At 33.1% G+C, this 12,926-nt stretch overlaps 1 protein-coding gene across 5 annotated transcripts in view; it reads right to left on the minus strand.

Moving 5' to 3' along the window:
• Positions 1 to 1,243: 1,243 nt before the first annotated feature.
• The window catches only part of LOC115210224 (activin receptor type-1), a 58,080-nt gene continuing 46,397 nt past the window's right edge, over positions 1,244 to 12,926 (minus strand). For 3 of the 5 annotated variants that reach the window (XM_036502028.1, XM_036502027.1, XM_036502030.1), the window contains 5 exons: positions 10,822 to 11,021; positions 7,751 to 7,850; positions 5,496 to 6,116; positions 3,230 to 3,360; positions 1,244 to 1,593 (listed from right to left, as the gene is read on the minus strand). In XM_036502028.1, the coding sequence (XP_036357921.1) occupies positions 1,468 to 1,593; positions 3,230 to 3,360; positions 5,496 to 6,116; positions 7,751 to 7,850; positions 10,822 to 11,021 (1,178 nt within the window). In that variant the 3' untranslated portion in view covers positions 1,244 to 1,467. The remainder of the gene's footprint in view (positions 1,594 to 3,229; positions 3,361 to 5,495; positions 6,117 to 7,750; positions 7,851 to 10,821; positions 11,022 to 12,926) is intronic. The other 2 variants (XM_029778696.2, XM_036502029.1) reach the window with 2 other exon arrangements.

Raw genomic sequence — 12,926 nt, forward strand, 5'->3', positions numbered from 1 at the left:
AGAGTTTATCAGCTTTAAACTTGTATTGCAAAAACACACACTCACATGAGAAAATGCACACATAATTCTCTACTGAAATGGATTATGGATCATATATATATAGATATATATATATATATATATATATATATATATATATTGTTGTATTTAGGAATGGTCATTTTGCCAGTTTAGCCAATAAAAACACACGCACTGTATATTTGGTGTTACTTTGCTTCAGTGTTATTTATTTTTTACATTAATCTTAATCTTATTTCGGCCAGAGTTCTTTCGTCACACTCCTGTGACAGCATCAGTGGTCCTTTGTTTTCTTCTTACTTATTTGTGACGGTTAGTAAAGAGAGACACAAATAAGTAAGAAGAAAACAAAGGACCACTGATGCGGTCACAGGAGTGTGACGAAAGAACTCTGGCCGAAATAAGATTAAGATTAATGTAAAAAATAAATAACACTGAAGCAAAGTAACACCAAATATATAGTGCGTGTGTTTTTATTGGCTAAACTGGCAAAATGACCATTCCTAAATACAACAATATCTGTTTCAACACACGACTTTACATAAAAAATCTTGCACAACAAATATTTAAACGTATATATATATATATATATATATATATATATATAGAAAGAAAGAGGGGGAGATATACATATATGGATAGCTATATATATATATATTATATATATATATATATATATATATACACACACACACACACATATATCTTATAGGTGGGAGAAAATACGGTTAGTAGGGAAGGAAAGGGATGAATCAAACATTATTCAGGTTTTATACAAGTGGTCAATGACTAAAAAATATGTTAAAAAAAAGTTAATATAATGAAAAGGTATAGACAACATGTGTGAATGAATCCTTTCACAAGATTGATGATTGGTTTAGTAAAAACTATGAAACTCTAATGATGTATCGCAAAAATATTGCTGAATGAGGTCTGTCTGTATAGATTATATATTTAGATATGCATATCTGTGTGTGTGTGTGTGTGTGTATATATATACCCACTCATGCATGTGTACATGCATGTACACATGCAGATATACATGCATGCATTTGTGTGTGTGTGTGTGTATATATATATATATATATATATATATATATATACATGTACACACAAAAGTACATACATATATATATATACATATGTATACATAAACACACAAATATATAATACACATGTACATAGATGTTTGTGTATGTATATATACATACTCACACATGCATGTTATGTGCACACACATACACTCTCTTTCACTCATGTATTCATACATATGTATACTCACAGAGAGTGTATATGAATTCATATTTTTGTTTGTAAAAATGTAAGCGTAAGTGCATACACACTCGTACACATGTCAGTAATGATAGTGTGTGCAGAATCTGCCTCTCTATAGTACACAGCTGTTAAGTCTCTGACAAGTGTTATACTGGAAAGTCTTATTTATTGTAATTAATTGTCATCTTCAGGTCTATCCATATAACGCTGTAAATTCTTCTTAACACGCAGCATTGACAGTCTGGCTTTGGGTTCATGGCGCCAGCACTCTTTCATTAATTTGCCCATCTGGTTGAGAATCTGCAACAAAAATAATGACATTATTCTTTAAAAAAGATCTCCAAAGATTTTAATGCATTTATTAAAATAAGGTTAAATATATAATCTGAAATTTATGATCAAGCAATGTCTTGAATTGTTTACTTGTCTTCATACTAAATAGTTGGTAGTAAGTACCAGAGATGATTATCTATGATATACAGGAGATGTAAAACTTGTAAAAGTCAACAACTGTAGTTTAAACAGACATTCATAAACTTCCGTTACTTATTAATATATTCATAGAACAATATAAGTGCAAATAATCAATTTGGTACATAACACATCTAGGAGAAAAATGAACCTGGAAGCAATCTTCAGAGTATATAATTGGTGCGTGTGTGTACAACTTTTGGATTACCTCTTTTTCAGCATTTTTTTTGTTGCTTAACCCAAATTAGCTTTGATCAAGCAAATATATGATCATAGGAACACAAGCTATGTGCAGCCTGTCTTTTTGTCTGGAATATTGTACTTGAGCTATATTATCAAATATATATTTCCTTTTAACGTAGTTGGGTGTGATTTGAAGGAAATTTGGCTCCTATTTCTAGCACAGAGAAACCAATTAAAGAATGATGTGCAAGTAAAATAGAAAAGTGGTTTCTTAAGATATACTAGATCATCATCATCATTGTTTAATGTTAATGTCTACTTTCCAGACTGGTATGTGTAGGACGGCTTTACATAGAGCTGTCCAGACTCCAGCTGTGTGTTGAGGCTGATTTTTATGGCTATCTTCACTTAAATATGGATGGTCTGTAAGAACAAACTTTACTGTGGTAAATATCATGCAAAAAACTTTCATATTGGCTTTTGGTGCAAAATGCACTCTTGTTTATATCACTAGCAGAGAGATAAACAAAAGTCAATGAGAACTTCTCTCATGATATGTACCACAGTATAGTCCGTTTAACAGAACATCCACATATTAGTGGGATAATTATTACCTCTCAGCATTAATACTGCCTTTGTCACTAATATATATAATTGATATATAACTCCATCTCCAAAATATTTGAAAAAATCATTTGAATTAATCTAAGATTCTTCAAAGTAATATATTGCATAATTTCAGTGAGCAGTGATTTCAAGAATGTAATAGCACAATTTAAATTACACAAACTGTTACATGTGTATGTTAATCTGACAGCCAGTTTCTTCCATTGTAGGTACTTCACAGAACACAAAATCAATGATTTTTTTTTTTTTTTACAAAGTTTTAAATGAATCAACACCTGTATATAGAGACTTATTTTACAGACTCTGGAAGAATAAAAAAGCAAAACTGATTCCACTGAGATTTGAACTCAGAACACTAATATCTTTCTGAAGCAAAAATTATCCAATGTGTCATTTTTCTTTAACAGAGTTAATGCACAACTGAAGGAGATTGACTGCTGTATCTAGAAGTGAGCAACCGCATAAAGGCTCCTACACTGTTTGTCTACTTTAGTAAAGCTGATGGTATTACTGATTCACAATCTCATTATAGCACTGGTACTGGTTACACTGATCCTGAAAGATATTGACTGTAGTGAAGCACAAAACTTGAATGCTGTAATACATCACATAGCTCATTAACACAAAGCTTTCTCTAAACCTAAAATATACTTACAGGATCAGTAGTCCATCTGTTTGGAATTATGGGTCGTTGCTGATCAACAGAAACTACTTTTCTCATATCCTCAAAACTGGGATCACTTGGAACAACATCCCAAAATGGTGGCTTGTATTCTTCAGAAATACCTGCAGAATAGAAGAGAAAATTATTTATCAGTATTATTGACCTGAATAATTACATTAATATTTGTATCATGGACGTGTGAAATAAATAAGAAATTTGGAACCTGGACAATTGTCTTCAACAAAGCCTTGGGCCGACCAAAGTGTTGTGAGTGCATTAGGGAGACAGAAACTGAAAGAAGCTTGCCATATATGTGTGTGAGATTGTGTGTCTGTACCCCACCACCACTTGACAACCAGTGTCAGTGTGTTTATGTCCCCATAACTTAAAGATCTGGCAAAAGAGACCAACAGGATAAGTACCAGGCCTATCAAAAAAATTATTTTAAAATAAGTAGTGGGATCGATTCATTCAACTAAAGATTCTTCACGGCGGTGCTCCAGCTTGGCCACAGTCTAATGACTTACTGAAATAAGTATAAGAAAGAAAAAAAAATTGATTGCTTGACTCTTTGTAGTAAGAGATATATGACTAGAAAAGTACAAACTTATTGACTTTAAGGATAGGAGAAACTGGAATTATAATGCTGACACTTTTGAGCAAGTGTGTTTCTGAATTATCTTAATTAAGACCTAGGCACAAAATAGCATTCTACCATAAAGTACTTTTTATCTCTATAGCATCAGCTATTGCAGAGCAAATGTTGAAAGTATTTGCCATAGAGCATTGATGCATTTGAATAAGAATAACTGAAAATGAACAGAAATCTGTTGAAAGTAATCTTGATACCAACTTGCCCCAGACAATCTCTGCTTCTGTAACACAAAACTATCACTTTCATAAAATATTCATACCTAAATTTAAAATTCCATTGTGACTCTATGTAAGACACTTTTGTTAAGTTTACAAACACCAAACTTAATGGAGAAGTTAGTTTAAAAACATCCCTTAAGTTTTCAATTATTTATCAAAGTGATGGAAAATATGTGTATATAGGGTATTTCACTGAAAATGCGGCCACAAAAGGGTTAATTAATACAATTTTTTTACTTATATATTTATAGTTTAGAAACCACATTATGTCGTTGGGAAACCTACCTTATATTATTTCACTTCAGTTAATTTCAAAAGAAGCGAGGATGAAAATTAACCGCATAAAGGTAGATAACTCATAAAATAGGCTCTATGGAAAAATTCTGATAAATATTGTCTAACCTGTCAGTGTGGTAAAGCAAATAGGAAATGTTCCTTTCTTTCAATATTTTAATAGATCTAATTATTTAGTACTTAAATAATTACATGCTATGTTTCATGTTACACACATGTATACATTTCTATCCATTTTTCAAATAAATATTTTACTCCAAACTCATATAAAAAGCAGTAATAGTTCAACATAGATTGTATAAAATAAATGACACATTTCTTTTAAATATATATATTTTTTATATATATAAATACAAAATTCTATTTTTAGAATTTATCAATATCAAGAATAAGAGTAGAGTTTCACCCTAAATTTGGATAGTTGTTGTTTGCTCTAGATCAGTTTAGACTGAGCAGAAATGATGAAAAGAGCTTTTAGCTGTGATCATTGCATCTTTTCTAGTGGTAGGGTATGATTTTTAACAGACAAATCAAAAACGACTGCTATTTTGAGTAGGTCAAACAACCACATATTGCAGTGGTTCTTAACATTTTTTCTATTTTCTGATGCACTGGGGATCAGATAAAAAGTTAATGCTGCACTTTGCATAGAGAGACAAAAACTTAGAAAAATATTGCTTACCTTATTTTATAGATCACACATGTGTATAACAAATTTATGAATAAGATGTTTGTTTTTCAAGATACTCAAGCATTAATGTTGATTTTCTAAAACCTCAAATAATATTTTTAAACAGTGCTCTGCTTGAATAACTTCTAAGGCTCCTCCATTTGCTTATACTAAGATATTTTCTTATTTTGAAGTGAGCAATGATTTGAAAATTGATTGCATTACTAAGTGCATTTAGAGCAGAACTCATGAATATCTCAAAATACAAACTCATCAAGCTTTACACACACATACATACTTCAATAAACAAAACGTACTCAGCAATAAACAAATAAACATTAATATATATTCAGAAATATTCTGAACATAATAGAATTGGTACAACTTAAAAAAATAAATAAATAAAAGAAGCTGAATTACCTCCAAGAGCACAACGGCGTGTTATTTCCCAGAGAACCAGACCAAAGGCATACACATCAATACATTTGAATGACTCAAATAGATAAGTGTTCAAATGATCATCAAGGACCTCGGGTGCCATGTAACGTTTTGTCCCCACCTTGGTGTTGTTTCCAAGATCTAAGGTGTTCGTTGTTTGACTGTGTATGACAGCAAGTCCAAGATCACCAATGCAACAGGAACCATCTTTTTTGACCAGGATATTCTTTGATTTAATATCCCGGTGTGCAATAGCAGGCTTTCCTTGTTTTCCAAGAATTTCTGAATGAAGGTGAACGAGACCTGCTGCTGCTGAATAAGCCAGAAGTAGCATCGACTGATGGTTTAAAACTACTCTCTGTAAGTAGTCATAGAGGGAGCCATTGACATGGTAGTGCATGATGAGCCATAGCTGAGTGCATGAATTACGACTGGTCATGTCTGATGCTAAGTATCCAAGAATATTATCATGACGTAGTAAAACGGTGTTATAAATTTCAGTTTCACGATCCCAGCTGGCTTCATCTCGAGAAGAAAATGTCTTGACAGCAACAACTTCACCATGATAGGTTCCTTTCCACACTTCTCCATATCGTCCTTTACCTGAAATCAAAACAAAATTTGTTAATTTAATGTAATTTCTTATATTGGCATAAAACCACACAATTATGAGAGGGAGTGTAATGAATTGAATCAATGCCCAGCACCCAGAAAGGTGAAAAGCAAAGTCAATCCCGACAAGCTTTAGAGTCAGAATATAGACAAGGTATTTTCCCTGGCTATTTTTGCCCTTTAACTACCTTTGCTCTAAAAATTTTGTCTTTCCACTTTCTTTAAACTGGCCATATCTGACCAAAATATTCTGTCTGTTTTATGCTCAAACTGGCCTGATCCAACATTTTACACCTACCTTTTAATGTCATTCTAAAAATAGACAATCACATCATCAAAATCTTGAAGCTATGAGATAATGCACAATTAATTCAAAACAATGTGGATAAATAAACTTTACATTTGACAGGAGAATCTGAATGCTAAATGTTTATAACAATAAAAATAAACATATTCACCTATCAATTTAACATCATTTCTTTCCTGATTTTTACCCAATGCAAAGGATTATTAAGAATAGCAGTATACACAGTATTACAAGAAATTATATTCCACACTGTTACTAAGCCATATTTTTGTAGAAAGTCAACAAAACGACACAAATTCAAGACATTAACAAATAATTTTACAACTTACTCACACTCTAATTACATATTTTTATCTAAACAATTTTAACCATACGGAGGTATTTAAAATCAACATTTTAGTAACTGCTTAATAGTTTGGTAAATTTTCATTGTTAATTGATGATTTAAATGCGCTGTTTTTCACTCAATGTGATCTGGTGCTCAACTAGATCACATTGGTGCTCAGAGTAGCTTTTCAGTCTTTGCTAGATATCATCCAGCACCTTCAACCATAATCATTAAGTTAGATGATTGACATTTTCTATTTTTCACATATCTTCTTAGATTCTCACATATATACATAGAGTGGTGTCTAGTATGTGTGTGGTAGTGGTGGGTGGGGCATAATGTGAATAGATCCTTATACATAGGTGACAGAAGAGAGGAACCAAAAGCAAAATCCTCTACTACACAAGCAAATGTGTAGCAGAGGATACTTAACCCTTCAGCATTTAAACCGACCATACCCAGCTCAGATATTCTACCCATTGGATCAATTCAAACCTTGTGACCTTGTGAATAAAATTCAGTAGATGGAAACTGTTAGGAAGCCCACTGAACAGACTGAACTTGTAAGTCAAAGGTACAATCTTGTAACATATCATGTCACACTGATTCCACCTGAGAATTATGTTAAGGATACACATACCTGTGAAGTATTCAGCCAATCACACATTAATTCAATAACAAGGTGTATCGGCTGATCAAACAACTTAATCTTCATTGGGGAAACTGACAGACATCCATTTACTTCACAGAGAACCACAGATGGTGTTGGCAGGCAGATCACAGCCACTGACATCATTATTTTATACCCATTTTTTTCCATAGTTGCATGGATTTGATATCTATCATAGCATCCCACTGTCCACTCATTGGTTTTCATCTAACACACACAGCAACAGAGACAGCTGGCCATTTTTGTTATATATGTCAATATTCTTTGGTAATTTTATGCATATAATTAAACCATATAGAGTCAAGCTTGACAATACTTACCAATCATTTCAACCATCATGACTTGTCTGGCTACAGTACTTTGAACAAGAAAAGGCAAACCAGATCCACTTCCAGATGTTACTGATTGTTCATAAAGCTCCTGTAAAAACACAAATATATTGCACAATCTTTGGTTTTAAAGCAACAAAAACATATCACAACATAACTATAATGTCTAGTTTAATATGGTTACTTGACAATGAACTGTTATTTTTTCAATCTGAATTTACTCTCACACCATCACATAAAACTGAAAATTGCACTTTGCTGAATGGTCAGGATATTGGTTTAATAGCATGGGCATGACTGTGTGGTAAGAAATTTGCTCTTTAACCACATAGCTCCAAGTTCAGTCCTACTGTGTGGCACCCTGGGCAAGTGTCTTTTAGCATAGCTCAGGGCTGACTGACAAGTGAGTGGATTTGGTAGTGGGTAACTGAAAGAAGCCTGTTATATACAAATACACATGTGTGGGTCTTTGTGCATGTATTGTATTTATGCCCCACCACTGCTTGATAACTGTTGTTGATTTGTTTACATCCCAGTAACTTCAATATATATATTTATATATATATATATATATATATAGACGTGCTGGTAGTATCTAAAAAGCACCATCTGAATGTGGTCGATGCCAGTCCTGCCTGACTGGCTCCTATGAGTGGTTGGTGTTAGGAAGGGCATCCAGCTGTATATATATATATATATATAAAATTATCAATATTTTAATGTCTACTTTTCCATGCTTGATATTTTTGGAGGCAACTTCTTTTTAAAGTTGGACACTCTTACTGTCACCGACCATCACCTGTGATGTCTTAACTTAGGTTGGACATGTTACACAAAAGATTGCAAACAAGTGGCGCGACTTGTATGGTGGTAGTGTTTACTTACAATTAGCACACTATGTCAAGACAAGGAGACGCACATACCAACAACAGGCCTCTTTTTCAGTTTCAGTTTACGAAATTCACTTCTAATGCTTGAGGCTATAGTTGAAGACACTTGTTAGGTGGGATGCACCCAGGGACTGAACTGGAAGCCACATAATTTAGCAATAAAGTTCTTAACCGCATGGCTATGTCAGTGCATATATAAGCAATACAGTTTGTTACAGAAAATAGATTTTAAGTTTGAGTTCATGCTTAATGAAATAATTAAGCAATCAGACAATAAACATTAGCCAAAAGTGTTGAAATGTTCTGGATAAAGAAGGTTTCCAGTAGCAGCATGCTGACAGAAGGTGGCAGATTAAATGGGGCACAATTCATAACTTTAAATGAGTTCTTTCCCTTTAATGGCTGGAAATACCATATAACCTTGCTGTTGTTCTTCACGCTTAAGTTCTGCTTGTTAAGGAGGAAACCAATATTCAACAGGCAATAAAATAATTATACCACAAACCCATTCCTATTCTCTTATACATTCACTTTGTGACATGTCATCACCACTATCTGTTTTCTCTCTTTCCAGCTAGCTGACACTTGTTCTTGTCGCTCTATCATATTTAACATTTCAACAACTTACATACAGTCATCTCCCTCAATACTATACTCCAACTCAGTTGAGTGGTTTTTGTGTTGTGAGTTACTTGGTGACCTCACTTGAACCAATGCCATGGAAAAAAATAACTGGTACACTTTATAAAATGGCTGGCATTAGGAAGGACATCCAGCTGTAGAAATCATGTCAAAGCAGTCACTAGAGTCTAACCCAGTCCTCTGGCTTATAAGATGCTGTTGAACTGTCCAGCACAAAGACAGTTCGACATATATGGAGGATTCATTTAGATCAAAACAGAAAGGGGAAAAAATTTACTCGATTATGTAGAAACGTAAATGATATGTGAAAAGCAGGTGAAAATTACATGTGGAATTGTATTAATAGATGGTAGTAACAAATTTCAGTTTTCTCTAGACACTGTCAAAGTGCTAACATTTTGTAAAAATTTCAAACATTGCATTTAGACAGAATAATGAAAGTTTTTTTTTTTTTTAATATTAGGTGTTTCTCAACTGGAAGGAAATTGTATTTTTGGTCCAACCTTTAAAAAGCCTGCACATCTCAAAAATGTTCAAGTTGATACTGAAATCATTAGCATATTCTTTCAAAGGCAAGATATTATGCAATTTTGCTACATACCTCAATTCTTTTATATGCCCAAATAAAAAAGTATGGCTGAAGTACCATTATTAAAATTTACCTTTTGTCATATCTATGTAGTGTTTTGGCATTACATCAAAGTTTGGTGAAGATAACTACTACTTCAGAATTATGATGGATTGAATGGACATGCATTAATATTCCTGCATGTATAGATAGCCTTAATAATTTACTAGTTATTAGATTCTTCATATTAATAGTATAATGGAAACTCAGTTTAAGAATGTTCATATTAAATATCTTTTTGTAACTATAGTTAATAGAGAAATGCTTATCAACTAACACTAGTAATTTCTTGGTAATATTGGACATAACATTAAACAAAAAAAATTTTTTGATTAAAAAAAGAAGTAAACCAGCTGATCAGACAGCATTTCATCTTAGTCTGAAATGGCAGGGATGAAGAACATGAATTATCTTGTTTTTGAATCCACTAGACTCTAATATTTAATTATAGCTGGGGGCCTGCATAACCAAAAATATTGTTATTCAATGACAAACTAGATATCCTTTAGCTAATATTATTTATTAACTTTAAAAAATTATGGGTGGGTGACCAGAGTCTATTTTCTAGAAAGGACCCAATACACATACACAAACAATAAACTTTCGTTCAGTTTCTGTCACAAATTCCAATCACAAGGTATTGGTCAACCGGAGTTTATGGTCAAAGCCACTTACACAGAGTTGGGCATAATTGGAATCAACTTAGAAAACCACATTGGTGTGAAGTAAACTTTTTAACTACATAGTCATACCATGCTCAAGATTGTAGCCATGTTTTGAACAGTTAATTCTTATGATCAGTATTCAAATATATTACACAATCTCAATCTGATTTATTATTTTTTTAATTTTTTATAATAATAAATGGATAAAATATTTCAAACTGAATAAATTCTGCTTACCTTCAGTGAACCCTTCTCATCCTTGCTAGCTTTACGTTCACTATCTTCTAAAAGGCATGGTTCTCGTGCACCAAAATCCTCCATTCGACATTTGTGCTTCCATCGAATATAAGCAATGAAAGCCAGTATTGCAGCATTAAACAGAGCAATAAGTATGAGGATGCTTAATAGAAGCACAAGTGAAGGATTCTTTACTGTTGTTTAATGAAAGAAACAAATATTGTTTAGGGAAACAGAATGGTTTTAGAATACTAGTTGACTGTTGACAAATACAAGTTGCATTAGGCTAGAGCTACAAGAACATAAATAAAACAGGTAAACGTAAATCTCCATTTTATTGTTCACTGGTCTAACAACCAGAGTTGAAACTTTGTTTCCAATTGTAATTTTATACTGGATGTTATGTCATTTTTTTTTTTATTATTAACTTCAAAAATATCAAATACAAAACTGGTTAGATTTTATGAAGTTGGTTAATGACAAGGAAATCTATGACTAGATGTAAGAAGTTATAAGTATATATATTTGGAACTATTCCTGCTGCACCAATTGTCCTTGAGAAATAATTCACTGGTTCATGTAATTGAATGGTATGGAGAAACTATTTCATATATGAGCTATAGTTATTATATTAGAGTCCTTTTAAAGTTAATTTTTTTCTGTTAGCTCTAGTTGTATTATAATTCTCTTTCAGTTTCTCAAAATATTGTTTATCCAAGCAATACTGATTATTCATTGTTGTGTAATACAGAAATGGGGTTTGATTGTCATTTGAATAACCTCAGTAAGATTTCTATCAAATTTAATACAAGTCTGGCAGTCAAAAAAAACATGTGGTGATGGCTTTTCATTTAGAATTATGGAAGCAATTCATTGTTGTCATGTATTTGTATGCTTTGCAGCATGATGACACTACAACAAAAGGCTTCCAGATTAAGCAAGTTCTCCCATTAAATGAATTCATAGCACTGCCTCATTTGGATTTCCTCATAGAGATATTGGGGTGATTTGCTATTGCCTTCCCCAACTGAACAGCCATTGACCCACAAGGAGCTTATCCACCCTCCTCACAAGAGTAGCAAGCTATTCAAGTGGGAGGGCTAGTTTAGTTGTGGACCACTTGACCGTGGAACAAGTAGTTCTGGTCTACATGGTACCAGTAGCAGGTCTCATCAGCCTGTGATGAGACAATCCCTGACCTGACTATACAAAGCAATTACAAAAGAATTCAAATTTTCAGTGATAAGAATATAGATGAAACAAATCTAATAGGGTTACATTATTGTAGCGGAAATAAATGATAAGACTTCTTTGTCCCACTGTTAAGGCACAGAGAAACTACTTCACTTCTATAGAGTATTGGATCATTGTAACAGGAGAAAAGCCTGTTCTGGCTTAATGATAATATATTAATCCCTTGACGCCAGTATTACCCGAAGCATGCGAGACACTGCTCTGGGATTTTTTTTTTATCTAATGAGGCCACACAAACACACAAGTGCCAACAAGCTCGCGTCTATTTACATTCACTGTTACAATAACATAGCGTCGTACATTTACGTTCACCATTACAATAACATAGCGTTGTATATTTATGTTAATCGTGGGTAGGCAAGCGAAAGTGTGATCGCATATTTGCATCAACCGTTGTCAAGGAGTTAACTAGAACTGGATATAACTTCATGAAACAACTATTGATATTTACCCAGTGAAAGAGGTGAGTTGGAAGAAATTGTAAAGATAAAGGTCTTGAAAAGGGTCTTGGTTGCTGCCCTTCCTCCTCTAAGTCAGTGCTCTGCAACCGGTATGCTGCGACACACTGGTGTGTCATGAGATGATGCTAGGTGTGCTACAAAGACACCTGAACAAAATTTTTTTCCATATACTTTTAGTTATATTTTTTGTTCAGGTGTGTTACTGAATTTTGAAAAGAATATAAGTGTACTGCAAGTGAAGAAAGTCAAGGAGCACTTCTCTAATTCAATAAGCTAAATATAACTAGAACACCCAAGAAATTCTTTCCATAGAAACAAACCCAAACCTGAATATTGTAAATAACCTAATCTCCTAATCTACTCAGTTGTCTTAGCAGCAGTGAGGAACAG

The sequence above is a fragment of the Octopus sinensis genome, linkage group LG4 (genome assembly GCF_006345805.1).
Source record: "Octopus sinensis linkage group LG4, ASM634580v1, whole genome shotgun sequence".
Taxonomy (NCBI): Eukaryota; Metazoa; Mollusca; class Cephalopoda; order Octopoda; family Octopodidae; genus Octopus; species Octopus sinensis.